The following is a 26,163-nucleotide window of genomic DNA, read 5'->3' on the forward strand; positions in this document are numbered from 1 at the left end:
GGTTCTTATTGATTCAATCCCATAAAACGAATCTATACGGAGTAGTTGTGAATTTTAGTAAGATATTGTGTACGGGTAACGTTTGACGGTGTATTATACGTCATTTAATAATCTGCATTTGGAAGAATATACAGGTAATATGATGTTGTAATTTGGCAAGTTTGGTAATATGAAAGTTGGCAACTGGCTAAAACTTGGCACAGTGAGTGCCTCATTCAAACCAGCTAGCTAGGTGTAGCGAGCTGGCTAACTTTGGGGAGAGTGAATTCGAAATATTCTATTTTTGTGTGACACTGATAACGCGCTAGGAGTTTGTATTCTGAAATACGTAGCAAGTGATGTCAGTGTGATGAATGAAATGTCTTTCATTGTTGTTAACTAGTACAGTAAGTCAATTTATTAGCTAGTTAAGTTAACATTTGCTAGGCTAATAATGTAACGTGGTATGCTGTCAATGTCGATTACCGGGTGGATGTGCTGTGGGTACTACAAACTAGCTAGCAGTGTAGTTTCAGATTGAGTATTTCAATAACTACAGTACGCATTTGTTGTTAGCTAACTAGCGATTGGTCACTTACTAGCTTAAATAGCTAGTTGGCCATGGTAGAACTTAGTTTTGTGTTCTTTAACTGCCATTGAGATTGTTTACTTGTACTAACGAAATTGTGTTAACTTCGTCAACCAGCAGAGAAAACAAAGTTAGCGCGCTTTCTTGAAGTATACACTACGGCCAATTTCCTTGGCTGTGAACATCTGGTCGCTGAACTGTAACTAACGTTATCTAACATTGTTTCCCATATGTTGTATACTGATAATATTGTGTAGTTGGGTAACTCAATTCAGAAACTAGATTTGGTCAAGTATTAACTTTACTGCCATAGCTTGGATTTGTCGCTACCCCCATTCTTAGCGCATCCAGCTGACTCGGGGAAGTCTGAAAACCAGCCTCCCAGCTGAACAAAAAAACACGCTTGCTAATGTACAAGAGAAATAAATCGAATGATACAATATTACCTATTATAGTTAGGACAGTAGGATTGTTCAAAAAATATTTAAACAATGCCTTCGAAACGTTGTCAGGAAACCACATTGTTTGATACAAGTCCTGCCTTCGCGCGCCCATGGGGTCACAGTAACTGCATTTAAAAGGGGTAGGCGTGGCTTATTGACTGGATGCTCCTCACTGTATTCTCAGCATGGCATGTTTGAATATTGTGTTGTCTGGCCATTGTGAATGGGAAATGAAATTAGAGAGGCATTCTTCTTTACTGAATTTTTTTAATTGATTCACTTAGTGGTATTAATCAATACCTGTTGGCAAAGGATCATGCTGTTTTTTTAACTGGGAAGTATCAGTTGATGCTAAGCAGCTTTCAAACTAGCCAGCAGATCTGCCTTCACATTTGCTGCACATATCACTGAATTCAAGTTGGCTGGTCCTACTCGCTTCTGGACAGTGAGAAGTTGGAGCAAGATATAGCTTGAAAAACATCTCAGTCAGTGTACCACGTTTTCCCTTGAGCCCAAGTGTTTCACTGAAGTTGTATGTCGGTGTTGTTTCTTTTAACTCCACCGCCTTTGTCTTCATGTTAAGTAGTTAAGCTGCAGCAGCCATTTTGGAATGCTGGTTATTACACTACAAGGATCCTGGTTGGCTCACTACCTTGTTTTGCATTTGAAAATGAACTGGTAAGATTACATCTGCTGGCTACTGCTAATCCGTAATTTGGCTGCTGTTTGCACAGGGCAGCTGCAATGTGGATTCAAGTGCGCACCATGGATGGCAAGGAGACCCATCGGATTGACTCCCTGTCTAAACTCACCAAGGTGGATGAGCTGCGCCTCAAGATCTCTGAGCTTTTCAAGGTTGACCCAGAGAGGCAGAGGCTCTTCTACAGGGGCAAGCAGGTGGGAGACATGGATGCTTCATGGAGGCACTTCAGTTTCACCGGTGCTCATTTACCACTGTGGGATCCAGAAATTGTACCTCCATCCAAATGCATGGTGATCCAACTCACTAGTCCTTTCCGAATTAATGTTGTGTGTGTTCTGGTCCCAGATGGAGGATGGCCACACCATCTTTGACTACAATGTGGGTCTGAACGACATAGTGCAGCTGCTGGTTAGACAGGCCCCGCCCCCTGCCGCTGGCCTCAAATGCAAGGACAAGGAGGCGGAGCTGTCGGACTCTGACTCCGGCTGTGGCTCGGCGCAGAGTGAGTCGGACAAGAGCTCAACCCACGGGGAGGCCGAGGCACAAGCAGCCGGCTCCTCGGCACAAACCGACACGCCGGACCTGGTGGACCCGGGCTTTGGCTTCTACAAGGTAAATCACAGAACCGCTAAATGGGCTGATGTTACTGCTGTTCTGGCATTGTTTAACACACAGAAAAAATGGCAGATGTTAATGGAATGAAATTACACTAACTACTAAAATGCCAATCTGCTTCCTTTCTGGAGTATTCTTAAATCGAGGTTGAACACGACCAAAGTCTTAATTGTAAAATTTGCCAAACGGCTGCTTTCGGTCATTTAGTGAACGCTTCGTTTTGTGGTTCATTGTAAAGCATCAACCTTTTAAACCCTCCTGCAGATCAACGAGTTTGTTGATGCCCGAGACTTGAACATGGGTGCCTGGTTCGAGGCCCAGGTCGTGAACGTTACGAAGACCCCCAAGATGCCTGTGGAGGAGGGCTCTGATGGTAAACAGGGCGAAGAGGAAATCATCCACTACCACGTCAAATATGAAGAGTGAGCATTTTGTCTTATCTCGCCCTTAAGAACCAGGTGACTGAACGGATGAGTCATGCGTCATTGGTGACAGTGGTCATTACATTAGAGAAACTTGTATTCAAGGAAGTGTTCATGTTCAACTTGTTGACATTTAGAAGTGGTTGATAAAATCTCATCGATCTATCGTTCCCCCCTGAGATGTGCTGTTTTGCTGCTGATCTGAAAGAATTGCTTAGTATAAAATATTGTGGAACTCTAAGAATCCTCTGTCTGCCAGTCTATTGTTCTCAGTCTTGAGGTGTTGAATGGGTGCATACTTCAGGAGTCACAAGATATTATTTGAATACATGATTTTGAGGGCAGGGTGTCAATACCAAACGACACTACTTGTTTCTGTATCTGTGGCAAAACGCCTCCACTTCTCCTACTCCGATATTTGTACTGCTTTCAGACACTACCCACCATTCACTGCTGTAACTGATCCCAGGGCTGTGGTTTTCCCACCTGCCAGACAAAAGTAAAACTAAGAATATAGAATTCCATAACTTTGCAAATAAAGCACAAGACATGTCCTTGAATTGACACATTGTACTAGAAGGGGTACCTGCTGGCTCTTTTAAAGCGGAGGAACTTTTGGACTGAGCAGTGACTCATTTCTCCCTGTCTGCATCAGCAGTGGAGTCCCTAGGATTCCAAACACTTTGATCTACTTCTGGTTTTCTCTCTCTCCGATACGTCGGTCTTTGTACTAAAAGGGGCCCGTTTATGTAGGAAGCACCTGCTGTGCGTCTGAGCCGAACACTGACGCACTGTGTGGTTTCTCCAGCTACCCAGAAAATGGCGTGGTGCAGCTGCAGTCCAAGGATGTGCGTCCCCGGGCTCGGACCGTTTACCAGTGGCACCAGCTGGAGGCTGGCATGGTGGTCATGGTCAACTTCAACCCGGATGATCCCAAGGAGCGTGGCTACTGGTACGACGCCGAGATCCAGAGGAAGAGGGAGACGCGCACCGCCCACGAGATCCACGCCAAAATACTCCTCGGGTAACAGTGGAAAACCTCCAGAACTACATTTGACTCTGCGGTTGTGGAATTCAAGGGGTTAATGGGTCATGGTCTGATTGGTTCTAATGCGGTGTTCCTCCATACCATTTTTGACTGGGCTTTGGGCTGTTATGATGTCACCTGTGTTCATCTGCTATTCATAGCATGCATAATAAGATAATGTGTTCGTTTCAGGGAGGCTGGTGACTCCCTGAACGACTGTCGTATTATGTTCCTGACTGAGATCTACAAAATCGAGGAGCCTGGGGTATTGGACGGATCTGCAGCGGGGTCTGATAGTCCACTGAAAAGTAAGTTGCCCTTGTTTGACCTCTTGCCCTCCCTATGACCCATTTGGGACTGTAATTGCCTGGGACCTCAGGATGGCTTAAATCCCACCCACTTGACTACATTAACTTGTTGTCCATGCTAGTACAATCAAGTCATTTGTCAGACTCTACAGTGGTGCGAACGCCATTTCGGTACTTGCCCCCTCATGAAAGTTCAACCCACAACCTGAGTGTTGCAGGTGCCATGCTCTGCTAGTGAGCTGAACGGCCAGTTCTCTAAACATCTGTTTAGTTTTGTCAACATCTTACAACGTCAAATATTCAGTTACAGTTTGTGAAAAGCCTTTTTTTGGGGCCCCTGTCTAAACACCATGCGTGTTCCTCTTTTTTTATTTTTTTTTTCAGTCGGGGTATTTATCAGATCAGTTTATTATGAAGGCGTGTGCATGTGAAACTCATACGAGGTTCCAAGTATTCTGAAGGTTGCCCTTCTGGGTAATAGCAGTTTCCTGGAAATTCATGGGTCCGGGGTTGGGCAGTCGGCACCGTTCATGTGAATATCTTCATGCGTTTCCTTCAAATGTGTTTCCTAATACCCACACGATCAAACTGAGCATTTAGTGGACCAAAGTGGCGGTGGTGGGAAATGCATTATTAAACGTGTTATTTTTAACTAAACAACAAGAGATTGGCGATTGTGTAACACAAAACGGTACAGAGAGTGCACTTTCTCAATGTTGTCTTCCACGCACGCTGTCCGAAGGGTCGAACGGACCGGAGTGCAAACACTGCAAAGACAACCCCAACAAGAACTGCCGCTGGTGCAACTGTCACGTGTGTGGCGTGAAGCAGGACCCGGACAAACAGCTGCTGTGTGACGAGTGTGACATGGCGTTTCACATCTACTGCCTTAACCCCCCACTGACCAGCCTCCCAGATGATGATGACTGGTCAGTATGCTGTCAAGTTCCATTTGATGTTTTAACAGTAGAAGGCTGCTCCAGTGTCAGACGGTGTTAAATCTGTTCAAATTGGAGTGCTGATGTTTGGACTGTCTGTCTGTCGAGCCACTCCGTCAGGTGGCACTAACAATATTTATAATTTTTGGGCTATGTCTCTCATGGATTCTTAAAGCAGATTTTTTGTTGTTGTTAGATTTCTAATTGAGGGTGGTGGAAAGTCATTGTTTTGTGGTGATGAGAGGTCTTGCCTTAATGTCCAGATGAAATAAATACGTCACATTTTGCACAGAGAACACCCGCGGACGCTACTGTGGCGCTCCCCGGCCTCCTAACCTGTGCTACAGTGAAGTGTGGTCTGTTACCTCTGCATTAGGGGAGCCTTCTCCTCTCCTACATGTATTCAGCGGACCAGCACATCTTCCCACCACGGCAAAAAAACTCTGTTGCAGTGTTTTTGTATTGCACATTTTGGCTCTCCTGCTGTTGCCTTGTTCTGACTCATGTTCTTGCTTTAATTTGTGTAAGGTATTGTCCTGAGTGCCGAACTGATTCCAGTGAGGTGGTGCTAGCAGGAGAGAAGCTCAAGGACAGCAAGAAGAAGTCCAAGATGGCGTCTGCCAGCTCAACCAGCCAGAGGGACTGGGGAAAGGTACTGAGAACTCCCACCTCAGTGGAAATGTCTAGATGCTTTCTGAACATCGTCAATTGATCTGATTTATAGTCGGCCTTCTGGATTGTTCATATGTGACTTCTTGACCCTGCAGGGCATGGCTTGTGTTGGGCGCAGCAAGCAGTGCACCATCGTTCCCTCCAACCACTACGGCCCAGTCCCCGGGGTTCCTGTTGGAAGTATTTGGAAGTTTAGGGTCCAGGTGAGTCGCCTCTCTTGTTTGCTGAAACTGAAGAGGAAGCTGATCGTCAATGGGTCCTTTTTAAGAAGATGAATAAAGTGTGGGATATGTTGAATTGACCCTGTAGTCTTTGTAGTAACGGCCTTAGGTTCTGGCGAAGTTGTCCACCGACATTTCTGTGCATCTGGTTTTGTGTGGGCAGGTGAGTGAGTCTGGTTGCCACAGGCCGCATGTTGCCGGGATCCACGGGAGGAGCAACGACGGAGCTTATTCTCTGGTGCTGGCAGGAGGCTACGAGGACGACCAGGCATGTAGACTGTCACGCACAGTGTTGGCTGTTACCGCGTGATGTCGTTCTCTGAGCGTCTTTAACCGCGTGCCATGAACGGTCCTAAGCATGAGGTCATGTGGGTGATTGTGCTTCCATTTGGTTCCCAGGACGATGGCAACGAGTTCACCTACACCGGTTCTGGAGGACGAGACCTGTCCGGCAACAAGCGGACGGCGGAACAGTCATGTGACCAGAAGCTCACCAATATGAACAGGTGCACCATGGGAATGTAGTGTCTGCACAGAGAACACCCGCGGACGCTACTGTGGCGCTCCCCGGCCTCCTAACCTGTGCTACAGTGAAGTGTGGTCTGTTACCTCTGCATTAGGGGAGCCTTCTCCTCTCCTACATGTATTCAGCGGACCAGCACATCTTTCCACCACGCCCCTGCTAGCGTCTGAAATGTGGAGACTGGTGGCAGAGCGAAGGCTGGGATTATTTACTATGATGCGTTGTATGAATTTTGAAAAACATAAATATATATTTATCCTACTTAAAATAACTTGATTATAATGGATTGCAGTGAATTCTATTGAAGTTGAGTGTTTTTGTTTGAATCCTAAACGGCGGTCTGATCTAACGTTCCTTGTGCCCGCGGGTCTGGCAGGGCCCTGGCTCTGAACTGCAACGCGGCGGTGAACGAGAAGGACGGTGCCGAGGCCAGAGACTGGAAGGCCGGCAAGCCGGTCAGGGTGGTGCGGAGCTCCAAGGGCCGTAAGCACAGCAAGTTCAGTCCCGAAGACGGAAACCGATACGACGGCATCTACAAGGTGGGGCAGGTGGCCGGTCAAATATGTAAAATGCGCTGGTGTGCCTTCAGAAAAACACCCCATCTTTGAGCGCTAATTGTGTCGACTTCTTGTCGACTGACCAAAATCGCCACGTCTCTTTCAGGTGGTGAAATATTGGCCGGAGAAGGGGAAGTCCGGCTTCCTTGTCTGGAGGTACCTGCTGAAACGTAACGATGACGAACCGGCGCCGTGGACGCGGGACGGCAAGGAGCGCATCAAGAAGCTGGGACTCACCATGCAGGTAGAGGGAACAGCGGTGTCCTGTTCTCATCACACTGAAGACCGGCCTTGGGGCGCGTTTTGATTGGCTTTGGGAAAATATATTTTTCAGTATCCTGAGGGATATCTGGAGGCCCAGGCAGCCAAGGAGAAGGAGAAGGAGAACAAGGAGAAGGAGAACGAGGAGGTGACTGAAACACCCACCAAGGGGAAGCGGAAGAGAAAGTCAAATGGTGAGTGACTGTTTTACAGCTCCGATGTTGGCTTTTGCCACAGTTCAAAGGGTAGCTTTCAGATTATGGAGGGAGGATCAAACAAGCTTCATTTATATAATAACTACACAGGCAATGTGCTTCACATGCAAAGGAAGAATAATTGTTACTAGTATGTATCACGAGGTTAAAGGCTGATAAAAGCTTACACTGTGTGTGTGTGTGGGGGGGTATAAGGAGTTCTAGCTTTAATCGGTTAGGTAAGGAATTCATAGGAGGTACAGGGATATGGGAGACGAGTTGAAAGCTGGAGCCAGGGATTAAGTCCTGGTCTCCGGTGGGGATCAGTACATGGCAGATTAGTGCTAGACTCCAGCTTCAGCAGTCTTCGGATGAAGCACTTTTTGGTACCAGCAGGAGGAGGACGTACCATCGGTGTCTATGCTCACCTGCTGTGTTTGTCTTTTGTAGCTGAAGAGAACACTTCACCACTCAAGGGCACCCCCAAGAAGATGAAGGTGGAGGCTTACAAACTGACCAGAGAACAGAAGGCTTGGATCAAGGAAGATGAGCCCAACAGGAAGTTATGGGATGAAGCAATGGAGTCTCTGGCGCTGGGCCCGGTAAGAAAAGCCTCTCCAGATTTTGCCCTGTTTTGCCGACGCAAAGCATCTGAGCTGTTCAAATGCTGGTTAATGAAATGATCTTCACCACCAAACTAATTAAGCTTTGGGGTGTTAAGCATCGTCTTCACATTGGTGTAGCGAGGGGTGTTTGGAATTGGGAATCCATAAGATGTAATAGATAATGGTCAATAGCCTTGATGTTATGGATGATAATGGTCAATAGCCTTAAGGGCAATAGACATTCTATTTGGACTGGCAAACAATTTGGATGTCAGCATCTTGCCTGTCCGGTAAAGTTTTGAATGTCTGTGCATCGGTTAAATTATTTTGCCCCCTTGAGAAATCTTGTTTGACCGTGTCGGTGTCTGTCTCTCTCTGTCGGTGACATTGTGTGTTTGGGAGCAGGTGTCACTTGGTTTAACTACAGTACGTGTGGGTAGGGGTGAGAACCACTAAACATAGCTGCCAGTTTCCTCCGTGTCTGCTGTGATGAGACAAGGTATACCTCAGAGTCACTGCTGTGGAGGAAGATCCTGTTACACACAGGGTTCTCGCGGCTCCTTGGTCTTACAATAAAATCAATGAGTAAAGGTTGTAAATTGTCTTGAATTTACTGTAAAGTTGCTGTAGTTATTACATTCGCAGATTGTGTTTAAGGTGAATGAGGAAAGTCTGTAACGCGCGGTAGGTATAATGTCTAATTAGCGCATATTTGTTTGATTAACTTAGTCACCGCCATTAACATAACGTTAACTTAGCTAGCTACAGACGTTGACATCTGGCTGCATGTCATCTTTTCATTGTCATCAGTAGTTGCTCAATAGGGATGAGCCACAATGGGGAGATGCATGTTCAATCAAAAATGGTTGGAGGAAGGTAGGTTCCAGAGTTGGTGGGTGCCGGCGGGAAACGAGTATGAGTCTAGGTGCAATTTGGTGGACCTAGACTGAAATTAAGAGCAGCAGAGCTACGCCACATCTGGAGAGTTTGCAGTGGTGTTACGAAACAATTCCCCCTTTGAAATAAATGACTGCTGCTACTCATGTTGTGTCCTGTCCAAGCTTCACGAAACACTGAGGTTCAATTCTTGACCGCAGATGCATGTGTTCATTCTGTCTTGTGAATTTAAACAAAAAATTCTGCTTTTTGGGGGCGGATTGAGTGTATTAATTAAAAATGAATACAAATAATGGCAACTCATTATTGGCCTATTATGTAGGGAGAAATCCAAGTATAGGTTTTTGTTCCAATTCACCCCTAATTAAGACATTACTGTGAAGGAGCAACTCTAATAATTGTGAAAAACCTAAACAAAGATCTTTTACTTAACCATTATTAAAAAATAATCGTCTGCTCTTCTCCCGCTTTGAAAAAACACACTAGTCAACCTGATGTTTTACCTACATGACACTGATGGCAATGCAATGTGTGTATAATTGATACAGATACAAAAACCTATAGGCCTACTAAAGTAGGACTCAAATTGTCTTTTCTATCAGAATAATTTTTTTATAGACATTTTGAGTCTTAAATAATATTTGAGGTCTTAAAAAGCATTGAATTTGACTAATGAAATGGTGCAAGAACCCTGACACAGACCGCATTGTCCTTGGCCCACTGTAGAGTCCTATCAGCTTCTGTAAGTATTGTATTTTTCATAAAATGTTTTTGAAACACATTGTAATGTGTAGAATGTTTTAGATGAGGCTGCCCAAGAATGTTGGAGCATAAACTGAATATACAGATACTGGAAGGAGGGCCAGTACCGTGGCCTCTGCTGACTCTGCCAGGAAACGTTTTAGGAGAGATCCACAACATGAGTCGCTGTGCTCCTCAAAGCTGAATGGATGGTTTCCGTGTGAATTTAGTCATGGAATCTAAATACTATTTTATTTTTGCAGACTGGGATGGAAAAAATAGTGATCAATGTCTGCCCCTTTTCATTAAAATAACACATGCAGCAAGGGTCTGCGGTTCTTTTTTTCTTAATGACCTTTTACACACCTTCCCATTAGTTTATACTACCTGAACATGGGAACCGACAACTTTTTTTTTTTTTTTTTTTGTGGGGGTGTGTCAATTCCTTTTCACAGACATGGTGCAAAGTGGTGGCGTGCTTGTCGAATCCCTATCTGTCTAAACATTCATTACAATTTGTAAGATGACTAGGTTTGCAGTTTGTCTCCTCACTTACCACAATGTTACTTTTGCTTTTCCAGAAATTTCTGAACAAAGTAGAGGAAGTCTTCCTGTGTATATGCTGCCAAGAGGTAGTCTTCCAGCCTATCACCACGGAGTGCCAACACAACGTCTGCAGGGTGAGTGGTTGATCTGTGCCAGCCTTTCACTGACAAGTTGCCTTTGACTCCCATTGTGTGCAAGAGGTATTGGAAGGTTTACTTTGCCTTTTAATTCCAGGAATGCCTTCAGCGGTCTTTCAAGGCAGAGGTGTACTCTTGCCCGGCATGCAGGCACGAACTGGGCAAAAACAACCCGATGACTGTCAACAAACCCCTCCAAGCCATTCTCAACCAGTTCTTCCCAGGATACAGTAGTGGACGATGATGCCTCCCTCTGCCTGCTTGGCCAGTGGGGTGTGGGGGCTAAATGAACTATCAGGGCAATTAAGCAGTTCAGTACAGGCAAAAAAATGGGGGAAAAAAAAAAAGAATAACCTTTCTTAATATATTTTGCAAATGTAAAACTGTCTGTTTTGGACTGAAATGCCTTCATTCTCTACTTTAGCCAGTTGCTCATGACCTGTGTTGGACTTGATGACTGCCTTGATGACTGTTATTCCTTACGTTTGTCAGTGAATGCAGTTTAACTTGAAATTCCCCAAATCAGTACACAGCTCTAATTAAATTCCTTCAAGTGATTTTAAGATGGCTACTGTATGTATACATTGCAGGTCCTTTTGTCAGAGTGGACGAAGCGACGCAGAGGCCGTGAAACGCATACGTTTATATTAGGAAGCACTCCCTTCCTAGAATGCACATTTTAGGTGTGATGACCAAGAGTAGTGTCCCTAGCACATGTATTTCATAAATGACGCACAATTAATGAATCATTTTGCCACCTGCCTTTTATGAGTCTTTGTATATCTGATTTAAATTGGCCTTGTTTCTACCATCACCTGATCTACATGCAGCCATTGCTTCATTGTGTGACGCATTGGGCATTTCTGTCTAGAGCAGCTTGTGATTCAGTACATGGTCGTAGTAGAAAGAATTACGGGTATGTAACCGAATCCCCCCCGCGTTAAAGTCTGCATAGACATAATGATTTAGTCCAAGTGGATATGGTGCTCGAAAGTTAATTCAAAATCTAAAATGTACAGTGCATATTTGTTCTTTGAAGTGTATGCCTCTATGCTGAAACTTTTTACATTTAAATTTTTCCATGTGTTATCTGAGTTGGGGATTGTTAATTTCAGAGCGGCACAACTACTCCAGAGAAATGTATACCTTTTCACTAATCTATAATGTGATTTTTCTATTGTTCCCATGTATTTTGTAGTAACTGTTCCTTAATTGTTAAATCTGTCCCCTTAACCCTTTAACTGCTGTCAAAGCAGTTTACATCTGTTAAGTCTGAACAAACCCAAAGATGTCTAACGCTTAACCTTTATTGGGGTTGGGTACAATTCCTGTTTAGGTGTCTAGACGCTTTGAAAGGCAGGCAGTGGAAAATGTAAACAGTGAGCTGAACTTAAATATTTAAGATCCAGAAGTTTTATTTTTCTCTATTACTTCTGTTTTATTCCAATATTTCAGAATGCCAGTGGCTGCAGATGTTAGTAATACCTCATTTACAAAATTTGCATAGACTGGAAATTTTATATTTTCTAAAATTGTATATTTTTAGCACTGTTGTAGTTTTAGTTATTGCTTGCACATGTTTTCCAAAGTGCAGAATTTTCCAATAAACCTTAATCCTTTTTATAAATAACAATGACTAAATCTAATAGTTTATTGGAATCGAACTAACCAAGGTATATACTGTAAATGTATATTTTATAGCGTCCGTGTTTTAATTAGCCTTTGTAAGCTAATTACTACGGAATGTATATTCTATCGTGAGTATTACAACCCAGTACAATTGATAAAATATGGCATAAATTATAAAAACATTGAGATGCTTCGGCTAATGTGCATGTTTTGGATGCCATTGCAATGTCAATACGTTGACATGTTTCTTGTTTCCAATGGTGCGGTTGACATTGTTTCAATCCGTTTTTCAGGGAAGGCTCAGCGGACTAGTAGTAGGCCGGAATTTGAAGTTTTAATGCAATTCCGTTTTGGTACTGTTGTCGTTTTGACGTTGTGGAATGACGCTTCCTGGAGCTTCTTATGGGTTTAAACCATTCCGCACGTTTGCTTGTGCTATTGGCTAATTTGTCCATCTATTAATGAGATCATCAAAAGCTCTGCTTAGAACGTATACTACAAACGTGGTCTGGCCAATCACTGAGCTCTATAGCTCTGGAAGGAGGAGTGAGGCCGAGCTTTGCTCTGTGCATCCAGCTAGCTAATGCTCAAATATAGTCGGTCGTGTGGATTTTATAAAACTAGACAATCGATTGAGGAAAAATAAGGAAACAAACGCATTTTACTGCAGGAGGTAATATTAAACGATTTTATATTTTTGTGGGCTTAGGTCTGCGTAGATATACGTGTTATTTCCGAAGTGGTCTAAACAGTTGGAGCTAACGTCAGCTGGCGAGCTAAAAGCCAGCTATGGTGGTGGTTGTTTTGTTGACTTTATGGAATGGGGGATGGCTGCCTGTGATTGATCACCATACTAGTAGCGTTTATGTTTGTCAACATTGAATTTAACTCCGAAACTAGTCACTCATGTTTTAAATGGAAGTTAGCCAACGTTTGCCATTTGAAAAACAGCTGAAACACTGTTGCTTGGCTGTTAATTACGTGTATTGTTAGTACTGTACCAGCTAGCTAGGTGGCTTGCTAGCGCAAACTCGTTAGCGTGTATTTGATTGCATTTCTCGGGCGCCCCGGTAGGTAGTAGTGGTAGTGCTAGTAGCAGCAGTATTGACACGAGTTAACTCGTTTTACAATAAGTATAATAACATACAATGCAGTGCTAAGTATTTAAACAACGTTTCTTTCGTGTGTGTTAACGTGAGCTAGCTAGCTAACGTTACGTCACGGCGGCCAGCATACGCTTTCACGCGTGCCATTTCTGCACGTACGCTTTCTTTATACGGTAAAATACTTTCTAGCTACCTCACTATTATAACAATGTGAGTCCGTGTGTTGGATTGTTTTGCGTACTCTGTGTTAATCTTCTTTTTTAGCCAGTAGTATCAGTGTGCGAATATAAATACCAACTACCAATTTCTGTAGCTAGTAAGACCTATGATTGGCTAGCGCTGGTATAGTGCATTACTGTACTTAACATTCACGATAGAATCCACTTTGGCACGGAAGGTTTAAAACCTTCATTGACTGTCAGAAAGTTACTACGAATTTCTTGCCAAACGGTTTTGGAAACATATGTTTTAATATCAGCCAATAGTTCATAGAATGAGAAGGCACAATTACTACACATTTCGGGTTATGATTACTGTACCTACACTGCTATATTGCTGTTCTTGTTTACGGAAGGCAAACCACCTATGCGAAAGTAGCTAGATTCATTGAATGCTTTGAAACACCTGTGTGTGGGCGAACGGGGGGGGGGGGGGCGCAATTCCTTGGCTGGAAGCGCACGTTCTGCGCTTCTGTGTAGCTTTGCTCGGCAACTTAATTTATGTTAACTAGTGCTGTCGATTGGTTATAGTAATTAATCGCAAAATGTCTAGTAGTCAATTGCGATTTTTGAATTTGTTCAAATTTGGCGCCGAAAAAAAAGGTGCATTATTAGGACTTAGTGTCCACGTTGTGTGGTACTGTCTTGGCCTTCACCAAACATAATAAACAGAAACAAACCAACCTACTGGGACTTCCAGATGCACAGCAAACCTCTGTTATCAAATACTCCACAGTTCCACAACACTGAATAAACTGCACTGTTTTATTGTAGGTTATGGACAGTGCTGCATTGTCCAAGTCGGTCCATTAGACCAGGGTGTGTCACGGACCTTAAATGTCTCCCCTGAAATTACCATAATTACTGGCCGCGTCTATTTGTAACCCATGTAAATCAAAATAATCTGATACCATTGTGCTCTTGCATTCCATCCTGTGGAATGCGTCTCTTAAAACTTATCAGCCATTCTGGAGAAATGCTGGGTGTACAGGGATTTGATCCAACACTGAAAAACACCAAAGCTTTTCAAGGTATTGTCCTTTAATGTTTTGGCTAAAATGTACTTAGAATGGGGTTCAGGTGGGTGCCGGCAAACGGTAGCTTTCCTGATGGATGGTTGGCCACAACCAAGTATGTGTGGCATGATAAATACCAAAATGTTGTATAACCATAAACAGTATTTAATAGTTAAGCTCTTGATGTCTAGCTTATGGGTATTGAACATCAGTGCAAAATTATTATAGGAATACGATAACACTGTACTGTTGAATATTGAAAAGTCAGTAGAAATACAGTAGACCAAAACTGGCTGCATTAATTTTGTCATAGCAGCAACAACAAAAACTATAGAACTGCAATACAACAACTGATTAAATAATTGATCAATGGAATTCTTTAAAGGTGTTAACAGGGCTCATTTTTGAAAGTTTGCCAAACACTGCACATAACTACAGTTGGTGGAACTTGATTTGTGGCCTAGGCAGCATTTCTTTCTGTATGGAAAGTGGATTTGGATGGTGGGTGTGTCAGTGAGTGTGTCCAGTGAGTGATAAATGCACATCATTTGCATAATGTCTGTTGGAGTAATGTTGTTATTTTTAAAGCCTGGCCATCTAATGAGAAAAGTGACAGGGGATATAACCCCTGTCACTTTTCTCATTAGATGGCCTGGGTAAGAGTTTGTGTGGCAGAAAAAACCCTGCTAGGGAGGTCAAACAGTGCACATGTACTGCTGTAACATGGGTTAATATCTGCCCCATTGCTCTTTTAGTAAAATCTTACACCATCTTTCCCCTTTTCCCTACTGTCTCTTCAAAATAAAGCTTAAAATTACCATCTGCAAATTTACCGATTACCAATACCGATTATAAGTGATCAAGGAAACCGATGACCAATATTTGGGTCAGATTTATATATCTGGTATAAATGTATTTTTTTTACTGTCAAAAGTACCAGAAAACAGAACAGTTGAAACATTATATTTTGAAGAATAAAGTGCAGGGAGCATCTAGGAGCATTTCACGTGAAATTGTATATTTCATATAGATACAAATAATAACTAAATAGCTTCCCAGATTAGATTAAACTTTAATGTCATTGAACAATACAACTTAAGTACAATGGAATGCCATAAACATCTAATCAGAAGTGCAAATAGAGGGCAGAAAGTGTACAAGTATTAAGTATACAGTGGGAAGAAATAGTATTTGATACACTGCTGATTTTGCAGGTTTTCCTACTTACAAAGCATGTAGAGGTCTGTCATTTTTATCATAGGTACGACTTCTACATGATTTGTAAATGGGAAAACCTGCAAAATCGGCAGTGTATCACATACTCTCTCCCCAGTGTATGTACATTGATCTCATGATCATTGATGCCCCCCGAGGTGAGATCTTGCATGGAGCCCTAGACCGAGGGAGATTGACCGTCATCTTGAACTTCTTCCATTTTTAGTAATTGCGCCAACAGTTGTTGCCTTCTCACCAAGCTGCTTGCTTATTGTCCTGTAGCTCATCCCAGCCTTAAACAGGTCTACAATTTTATCCCTGATGTCCTTACACAGCTCTCTGGTCTTGGCCATTGTGGAGGGGTGGGAGTCTGTTTGATTGAGTGTGTGGACAGGTGTCTTTTATACAGGTAAAGAGTTCAAAGAGGTGCAGTAAATGCAGGTAATGAGCGGAGAACAGGAGGGCTTCTTAAAGAAAAACTAACAGGTTTGTGAGAGCCGGAATTCTTACTGGTTGTTAGGTGATTAAATACTTATGTCATGCAATAAGATGCTAATTAATTATTTAAAAATCATACAATGTAATTTTCTGGATATTTGTTTTACATTCCGTCTCTCACAGTTGAAGTGTACCTATGATAAAAATGACAGACCTCTACATTCTTTGTAAGTAGGAAAACCTGCAAAATCAGCAGTGTATCAAATACTTGTTCTCCCCACTGTATATTACAAGTTGAATGGCAAATGGCAGTACAAATGGCCATACTAAATATGCAATTAGGGCAAATAGAGGAGGATGGTAATCAGGTACATTTTACTGTTTACAATCTTTGTCAGCTTTCCTGTAAAAAAATTATGAATAAAGTCACACTTTTCTGTAACTTAAACTTCTGTGGTGTAGCCATCTACAATGAAAGGGAGTTTCAAAAGAGGAATTTAAGATGGTCAAGGAACAAAAAATGCTTAAATTATTAGAGCACAAAAATGCTTCACATATTTTGTCTCAAAAGCATTGGAAATACTTTGTGTGTACGTTGGTTCTAGTTCTATGAACGTGATGTATTAACATCATAACGGGAACAAACCATTATTACTGGCGGAGTATTTCGTGCTTAGAGTATGACCAGCCTTGGTATAAGTGGCATGGAAGCATTTACATTATGCCAAGTTTTTTGCTAGTCAGCTGACCAAAATAACAGTAAACAAAACTTGTTAAAGTTACACTAGCTATCCCATTCAAATAATGTTAACTAATTAATTCAAGACTCAATGTTAAATACTGGTGTAACACTCACATTCAGGTAGTTTGCTAGGTAGCCAGTAAAGTGCAAATGACAGGCAACAGAATTTCCTCACAACGGAGGTGAAATATTTAACGTTAACAAAGTTGGAAAAAACAAATACGGCTGAGTGTTCTGTTAAGTATCATTCGTTACCATACTAAGAACGTTGGCTATCTAATGGCATTCGCACTGACGCTACACAAAAATATCACTGCATAAATGAACTATCTTTTACTACAAGGAAAGGCATTAGGTGGGGACTTTTGGTATCAGATGTGGCTGATTTATCATGTTTGCAGTATTAAGTGGGGGTCTGGAAATATCGTTTTCCTGTGTCTATTTTTCTGCTAGTACGCCATAACAAAACATTAGTTCAGGCATTTTTGAAAATATTATACTGGATATTGTCATAGAAAAAGATCATACTGAGGGGAATGTTTGTTGCAACGTTAGTTTTAGATTATTGTGATTTGAACGTCAGCATGTTTACCTCTTGTCTCCGCCATGCTTCTCTCTGCGTTCTTCTTTCCCACATTTCCCTCACAAATATGACATAGTGTTGATCGGCTGTGTACTTGTGATTTATAACCAATCTGATAATTCTATGGGCGAGACATTGCACCATACAAGCAGAAACCTTTTAGAGAGATGCGATTGCCAGAGAAGCACATTTCAAACTAAAGTATTTTATCTGGAGTTATATCAGACAAATGAACAATTCAGATGATTGTAAAAATATGAATATCGGATCCAATTATCGGTCAGACTGATCATCGGTTGACCCCTGTATACTCTATGTATATATAAAAGGGTTGAACTTTGTCTGTGTATGATCAAGTAGAGGAAGAGGAGTTGTCCTTCATTGTAAGTTAGCAATTAAAAAAAGCTAATGGCCTTACGTTTTCAGGACAAATCCTATTTCTCCTTTCAGCAGAAATGTCTCGCCCAGCTTTGGAGAACTATGTTGCTACAATACACAGTCTCTGAGTCATGAGTCTGGGCGGCCTTGGTTAAACCAAAGCAGATCTCTAATGGGGCTCGTTCAGATAAGTCCACGCCTTCATGGCGGCATCAGCAGATGGATTCCGTCTTGCCACACCTCTAGCTGCCCTGTGGTCGAACATCCTCCAAATTACAGACCTCCTGTGGATCCCCAGAGGTCCTGTGTTCCTGTTGATCACATTCTGCTGATCCACTCTGCCTGGCTCTCCTGCAGCGCGCTGTAAATCCTCATCAGCAGTTCTCACCTCACCAAAGGTTTCTTTTTTAACCTGGGGTCCAGGGCCACTGTCTCTGATAGGAGGTTGTATCCATCCTGTGGAACATGTCTCATTGTCACCCAGAGTCCAGCAAGTGTGGCTTGTTCAGTGTCTGCCACGATTCTCTGGAAGTTAGCCTTGGTTCTTGGTTCCTGCTCATTGTGAGGATTATGACTTCTGAGGCCAACACATATGTACAAGAAAGGGGAAACGTGTTTGCTGATATCCTATTGCATCATGATGCTGCTATTTTATCATAGTGTAACATTATTGCACTAGGTCTTTTCCATTATGCATTTGTCCTGATAATGCATTATAATATTGAAGTTATATATACTGTAACTTTCTGCACTGACCCCTTGAAAGGGGTTCTAAGCCTGTCAACTGAGGCCTTTTTCAAGGCCAGAGTACAGATTATGGCATTCGTAGAACTATTTTGTCCCCCTTTGGTCCTGTGTTTCCCTGGGTTTCTCTGCAGTTGCTGTGCTCCGGTGGAAGAACTCCAGCACCGCTTTCACTTTGTCCACAGTGGATTAGATTGCTACCAGAGCATCGTTGACTGCTAGGTGGAGTAACCAACGATGCTGCAGTTATGCTCATGGCTATGCCATGGACACAGCTGACCACTTTGTCTGTGACCTTCTGTTCTGTCGCAATTCTGATTGCTGAACACCTAGTTGGGCACCCGATGTGCTGCTCATCAAATTCAAAACAACCTAGCAGGCATTGCGCTTTCTTGCGGTTCTCTACAATATGGCATGTTAGTGACATGAAGCTTCAGGTGACCCTAGAAGTCCAGGAGTCTCTAGCGAGGCAAACGGCTAGTGCCCTTTCTATTCCTTAGGGTTAGGGTTAGGGTCTGTACTGCCTCCTGCATTTTTTTTTGGAGAGTGTTTTCCTACTTGGAAGAATATAAGTTGTATTGACAAGATGAGTAGCCTCGGAATCCCTTCTCCTGAACAATTGAAAATATTTGGAAGTTAGTGGCAATCACTTTGGCTTGTTTTTAATCCTCCTCTGCTTTGCTGGGTTAATGGACTTCTTGCATAGGTCCATAGCATTCTGAATGGCAGGTTTTGGAGTTGTGTGAGAACTGGGTGCAGTCTAAACCGAGGCTATAGCATTAGCCCCACACTCAGAGGTGGCAGAGAAACTGGCTGTATCATTAGCACTGCCAGCAACTCTCACGTGGCAATTGGACTGCTAGAGGATTTGTTTTCAGGTGCCTTTGAAGGTTGTTGATAGAACTGAATCAAATAGATGTTTTTCTTTTGCAAATTGCAATGGCACATATTTACTGTAAGTGTTTTTATTTTCCCGTAATCAGGAAAACATGTTGTTTCTCAGCTGCCAGGATGCTGTTGTAACAACTCACCCGAAATACATTTTTAGTTGAACAGAAATGAGCTGCATGGTCAAGTTGCCAGAAAGAAGCCTTTACTGCACCAATGCCACAAAAAAGCCTGTTTGCAATATGCCCGACAACACCTTGACACGCCTCGCAGCTTCTGGCACTCTGTAATTTGGATTGACAAGACCAAAATAGAGCTTTATGGTCACAATGTTATGCTATGTTTGGAGAGGAGTCAACTAGGCCTATAGTGAACAGAATACCATCCCCACTGTGTTTCATGGTGGTGGCTCACTGATTTTATGGGGGTGTGTGAGCTCTCAAGGCATGGGGAATCTTGTGAGAATTGACGGCCAGATGAATGCAGTAAGTTACCAGAAAATACTGGCAGACAACTTGCATTCTTCTGCATGATTGCTGCGTATGGGATGCTCTTGGTCCAGCTTTCCAGCAGGACAATGACCCTAAGCACAAGACCAAGTTGACACTCCAGTTGTTACAGCAGAAAAGGGTTAGGGTTAGGGTCAGGGTTACTGGAGTGGCCATCACATTCTCCTGACCTTAATTTCATCGAGCCACTCTGGGGAGATCTCAAACGTGCGGTTCATGCAAGACCAAAGACTTTGCATGACCTGGAGGCATTTTGCCAAGACGAATGGGCAGCTATACCACCTGCAAGAATTCAGGGCCTCATAGACAACTAATACAAAAGACTGCACACTGTCATTGATGCTAAAGGGGGGCAATACACAGTATTTAAAACTAAGGTTATGCAGATTTTTGAAATTATTTTTTTTTGTTGGCATGTTTTGTTTTATGACTGTCATTGTGTTATAACCTACAGCAAATGAATCCCATAAGAAATAAAAGACGTGCTCGCTTGACTGCTCACTCATGTTTTCTTTACAAATGGTACATATATTATCAATTCTCCAAGGGTATGCAAACTTTTGAGCACAGCTATAATATACTACACCTGTTGTTGTACGACTAATGCTTTGAGGCATTCTAGAACATTTACTAACATTTTACAACCGTCTTATCAACTCTATATTTACCTAAACAGTTCCGGCTAGGCTGGTGAGTTTAGCAGACTCCAGTTAGTGTAAATTTGCTAATCTTTTAAATGATATGCCATTCATATTCATCTTTTAATTAATAAATAATTAATCACCTTTCCCAAATACCTTTGATGCAACTGCGTTTGGTCAGATAAGTACACAGCCTGTGGCTAAATGATAAAACCCCATTATCTTACTGCTTTGTTCCACAAGTTTAAGCCACAGATATTATTTAAAACAAATATTGAATGGTTTGTGCAGCTAATATATCATGTGCCACAGCTAGTTACCTACTTGCTAGCTTACTTGCATGTCCAGGCTTGCATGTTTTTAGTGGATGCTGTGGTGGTAGATTTCTATCAAAACGTTGTGAACTTATATGTCGCAAATATATACAGCGAGTCACAAAAACATAATGCACCTGTCAAATAATTATCACTGGCAAGAAATGTATACACGCAGTTTCACAAACATATGTCAAAATCCAAAAACAAATGATGAATCATTAACCAAAACAAAAGATAATTACCAAATAAATGCATTACTGTTTTTTATGTTGAATAATGTTTTTGTGAATGTAACAGCATTTTTTGCTGGTGTACTGCGTGGAACTGGTTTGGCATCTCTGTTCTAGATCAAGGATCAAGGTATACTTTAGAGCCCTGTGACTCTTGTAGTTTGGTTCCCAAGGGTCTCAAATGCTGTAGTACCGCCTTAATATACACTATCCAACAATATTAAGGGAACACGTAATCATCATGGTATAACATCATGTCAATCAAACTTCAGGGATATCAATCTGTCCTGTTAGGAATCAGTGTCACCTGTTTTGGTGCAAATGAAAGTGACAACAGGTGCACTGGAGAGGCAACAGCAAGACAACCCCCAAACAGGAATGGATTTGCAGATGGTGACAACAGACAATTGCTCTCACATTATCCTTCCGGACTGATACTTCTCTAGTTTTGCATATTACTAGTGTCCTTGTCACTACTGGTAGCATGAGGCCGTACCTGCAGCCCATTCAGTTTGCACAGGCAGTCCAGCTCTTCCAGGATGGCACATCCATACGTACCATCACAAGAAGGTGTACTGTGTCTCCCAGTACAGTCTCAAGAGCATGGAGGAGATACCAGGAGACGGGCCGTTACACGAGGAGAGCTGGACAGGGATGTAGAAGGGCATCAACCCAGCAACAGGACCGGTATCTGCTCCTTTATGCGAGGAGGAACAATAGGAGCACTGCCAGAGCCCTACAAAATGACCTCCTGTGGGCTAATGGTGTGCATGTTTCTGACCATGCTGTCAGAAACAGACTCCATGACGGTGGCATGAGGGCCCGACGTCCTCTAATGGGACCTGTGATCACTGTCCAGCACCGTGCTGCTCAATTGGCCTTTGCAAGAGAACACCAGAATTGGCAGGTTCCCCATTGGGGTGCCGTTCTCTTCACAGATGAGAGCAGGTTCACACTGAGCAGACGTGAAAGAGTCTGGAGATGCCGTGGTGAACATTATGCTGCCTGCAACATCATCAAGCATGACCGGTTTGGTGGTGGGTCAGTGATGGTCTGGGGAGGCATATCCTTGGATGGTCGCGCAGACCTCCACGTGCTAGCCAACGGTACCCTGACTACTCTTATGTACCGGGATGAAATCCTCAGACCCATCGTCAGACCTTACACTGTTGCAGTGGGCCCTGGGTTCCTCCTGGTGCAGGACAATGCCTGGTCTCATGTGGCCAGAGTGTGTAGGCAGTTCCTGGATGACAAAGTCATTGATGCCACTAACTGGCCCACATGATCCTCAGACCTGAACCCAATTGAGAACTTTGGGGATGTTATGTAGCACCACAGACTGTCCAGGAGCTCACTGATCCCCTGATCCAGGTCTAGGAGGAGATCCCCCAGGACACCATCTGCCGTCTCATCAGGAGCATGCCCAGATGTTGTCGGGAGTGCATGCAGGCACGTGGGGGCCATATACACTACTGTATCACATTGAGTTTCTGTAATGAAATTCACTCAAGTTGGAACAGCATGTGATTTCAGTTGTTAACTTTGATTTTCAGTACGAGTTTGAATCCAGCCCTCAGTCGGTTGGTCATTTTGGTTTCCATTGACTGTTATGTCATTTTGTTCTTAATGAATTGCACAAAGTATATTAAAGAATTTGATCTTTAATATATTTCGTTTATTCGTAGCGGTTGTGGGATTAAAGTCTTCCTACATGTTTTTTGCAGTGTACATACGCTCCCCAGGTTCTCCTCATTCTGCAGTAATTATCATTAATATATCTTCTGTTTTTCAGCTCTGCTTGCCTCCATGTCAATGGAAGCACCCCCAGATCCACCTGGCAGCATGTTGCTGGAGGTGCCGGATCCGATACCAGACCAGGCGACAGAACTAGCTCCAGAACAAGCCCCAGAACTAGCTCCAGAACAAGCCCCAGAACCAGCTCCTGAACTAACCCAAGATTCTGCTCCAGCGTTAGCCTCAGAAATGGCCTCAGATTCAGCCCTGGAGCTAGCCCCCAATCCAACCCAGGCTCCAGATATAGCCCAGGAACTGGCTCCCAGTGCATCCCCAACTCCAGAGTTAGAAGTAACTCCCAATGGATCCACAGCCCCGGAGTTATCGCCTGCTCCCGCCCCTGATCCAGCCCCTGCTCCGTCATCCCCAGTTCCAGTGATGAACCCAGGGTGTAAAATCATGACATTCAGGCCCACCATGGAGGAATTCAAGGACTTTGCCAAATACATTGCCTACATGGAGACACAAGGAGCCCATCGTGCCGGTCTGGCCAAGGTACACACATATATACACACACACACACACATTTTAAATGACATAATACTTAAGCCATGTTTGTATGGTTTCTCTGTGTCACTTAGCGATGTGTTGCTGTGTCTTTTTACTTTTCCTGTGGATCCCCAACACACGCATCGCCTCTCTTTCCTCCCTCACGTTGTCTCTCTCTCTTTGTCCTCTCTCCTCCTCTCTCTCTCTCTCTCTGTCCTTCCTCCCTTCACTTCCAGGTGATTCCTCCTAAAGGCTGGAAACCGAGGCGGTCGTATGAGACCGTTTATGATATGGTCATCCCTGCTCCCATAATGCAGGTGGTGACGGGCCAGTCGGGCCTGTTCACCCAGTACAACATCCAGAAGAAGTCCATGACTGTGGCAGAGTACCGTCAGCTGGCCAACAGCAGGAAGTAGGGCCTCACTCCGCTGTTTCCCCTGCCCCTCTTACCCGATGATGCAGTCAGAACTTAAACTTAGATTGGAGACAGTTTTCATTGTGAAGAATGGATTCTCCCCTCTTGTTATCTGGATTGACAGGAAGAGCAGGGTCGTCACCAGGGTTTCAGAACACTCGGGGCTCTGCACTAAAACACCGAAAACAGATTTATCTTTGGGGGCCATTGTGTCACGTATATATTCGTCAGTAGAGTTGTTGTTTGTTTGTGGTCACCTCTGTTAAAACAGGCCGCGTTAATATACGTTGAAATATAGGCTAGATTCATATTGTTCTTGTTCCCTAACTGCAACTTTTATTTGGTTATATATTTACTATTGTTATGTACATTTCCAATATATATTCCGTATGGCTTATTTTAACCTATTGAAGAGGCTGTGTGGACATTCTGTCATCAGTTTTACTTTCACTTATATTTTGCTTGCTGAAAAGGAAGGCCATGTTCAACCCAACTTGTGTTTGTGGATTAGGTACTTGTTTTTGCCAGATGAGTGATTCTTTTTTGGAAGAACTTATAATTGTATTGTGGGCCACATTCCTCACAGCCATAATATACGCTGTGTAAATACATTCTTCAAAACTTTACCAGCCTGTCTCATGCTGAATCTTTGGAATGAATCCCTAAAGCTAAAGGCTACTACGTAACAATAAGATTCAAATGTTCTGGTCAGTCCTGTTAGTAACTGGAGAAATTTTAATGAGCAATGAACGCCACTGAGCTAACTTTTCCCAAATCTTAACCAGATCTAAAGGTAGATTCAGATGACGTAGATGAACTTTGGATATGTCATGTCTGTTCTTTGTTTTTAGGTTGCTTTTATAAAGGCACCTAATTTCACTGCCTTTAGATTCTATCTTAAAATGTTTTTGACAGGCTACTCATGGTAGCGTAGATTTGTCAAGAAACTATTGGATGCCTCACGTAACGAGGAGCATTATATCCAGTTTATTGAAGGATCCTCTTTTACATTTCTGACGGGGAGAACATATTTGACCCTATAGAGCTTCTCATAATTTGTCTGAAGAGCGTTAGGTGAAGCGGTTCAGATGTAGTTTTCTCCTCTTAACACAAGGACCCAGAAGTTAGCTTATGACCACTTACACACTACTTTATTTGTCCTCTGACCCTGTCCTCCTCTGCTAGGTACTGTACTCCACGACACAAGGACTTTGACGACCTGGAGAGGAAGTACTGGAAAAACCTCACTTTCGTGTCGCCCATCTACGGCGCTGATGTCAGCGGCTCCATCTACGACCCGGTAAGTCCACGGACAGCCCTGTGTACCACACGCGGCCAATAAGAGCCTTTCAGGAAGTTCAGGTTGGGTTTTACATCCCTGCTATAATCTGTTTTCAAAATATCACTTCCAATAGTTTTTAACATTTCCTCCAACTGTTTTCGGGGGGGGGGGGGGGGGGGTGAGAGGAATTGCTTAGTGACCATGCTTAGTACGTGTGGTTGGTACATTTGGCTCCCGGATTTGCGTACAGTTGTTCCTGCTGCTTTTCAGGAAGCTTCTTTTTGGATCCTGGATGCTCAGCAGTGTTCTAAGATGTGTAGAATGGGCCCCCAGCCATTCAGTCATGTAGAGAAAAAATAAGGAGGAGTAGTTTCACATCTGTAGGCCTCTGCAAGGGAGTGCTGCATGCTGTTTTATGAGACTGGCAACATTCTGCATCAGCGTTGCTACATTAATGTGGGGATATCAGAGTTTCTGGAAACAGAAAGAAAAATGCAGCCACTCGCTCCATTCTACCACTTTAGAACGGCTAGCCGCTCCTTTTACGTAGACTTAAACCAGGAAGTAATTTGAGGCGGGATCATGTCCCAGGTAAATGGGTTGTGTCTGGCCAAACACAGGGCTAATTAGCAGTAACTGTATTTATGACACCTCACTGTCTCCTGGGCATTATTGCCTAGGTGAACTTCAGACAACTGTTACATTCAAATCAATAATTTTATATTTTTTTGAAAAAGTAATAGTTGCTGCAAGTACCAGAGAGATCTTTCTTTGATTTTAGTAATTAATTTTGCTGGCCATGTAATATGGTTGATAGGAAACCTGAAGGTAAAATCTGCAATTAAGTTTGAGTGCCGTTCTGGAGTCGAATCTTTTAGCTGAACGGATCCTGCTAAATACATCTTTCTAGTTATGGTGCCCCGACGCCATCTGGTGTTGAACGTGTCACTACCTCAGAAGTTAAAACTCCCGCTAGACAACTGGATTGTCCTAGAAACAGCTACAGTCTGTCAGGGTAATGCCTCTCAATTATTCTCTCTGACTTTCCACAGTAATCCAAATCTTTCCTACTTCACAGCGTTGTGATTGTGCTCATGTTCCTTTTTCAGACAGGCCTAAGTGAACGGCTGTAAAAATGGAAAATAGGAAGT

The 26,163-nt window shown here is 43.1% G+C and overlaps 2 protein-coding genes across 3 annotated transcripts in view; both read left to right on the forward strand.

Annotated features, from left to right (window-relative positions):
- uhrf1 (ubiquitin-like with PHD and ring finger domains 1) lies at positions 1–10,754 on the forward strand. Its single transcript, XM_010871253.3, has 17 exons — positions 1–134; positions 1,746–1,908; positions 2,060–2,326; positions 2,594–2,751; positions 3,560–3,775; positions 3,971–4,086; positions 4,829–5,015; positions 5,553–5,676; positions 5,792–5,899; positions 6,081–6,185; positions 6,317–6,423; positions 6,817–6,979; positions 7,104–7,241; positions 7,332–7,452; positions 7,903–8,054; positions 10,277–10,375; positions 10,476–10,754. Exons 2-17 carry the CDS (start codon positions 1,756–1,758, stop codon positions 10,620–10,622), a joined length of 2,361 nt encoding a protein of 786 aa, XP_010869555.1. The 5' UTR covers positions 1–134; positions 1,746–1,755; the 3' UTR covers positions 10,623–10,754.
- Positions 10,755–12,529: 1,775 nt separating this feature from the next.
- The window catches only part of kdm4b (lysine (K)-specific demethylase 4B), a 66,036-nt gene continuing 52,402 nt past the window's right edge, over positions 12,530–26,163 (forward strand). For both annotated transcript variants that reach the window (XM_010871254.5, XM_010871255.5), the window contains exons 1-4: positions 12,530–12,680; positions 22,825–23,321; positions 23,552–23,727; positions 24,916–25,030. In XM_010871254.5, coding sequence (XP_010869556.2) covers positions 22,839–23,321; positions 23,552–23,727; positions 24,916–25,030 — 774 coding nt within the window. In that variant the 5' untranslated portion in view covers positions 12,530–12,680; positions 22,825–22,838. The remainder of the gene's footprint in view (positions 12,681–22,824; positions 23,322–23,551; positions 23,728–24,915; positions 25,031–26,163) is intronic.

The sequence above is a fragment of the Esox lucius genome, chromosome 8, assembly GCF_011004845.1.
Source record: "Esox lucius isolate fEsoLuc1 chromosome 8, fEsoLuc1.pri, whole genome shotgun sequence".
Taxonomy (NCBI): domain Eukaryota; kingdom Metazoa; phylum Chordata; class Actinopteri; order Esociformes; family Esocidae; genus Esox; species Esox lucius.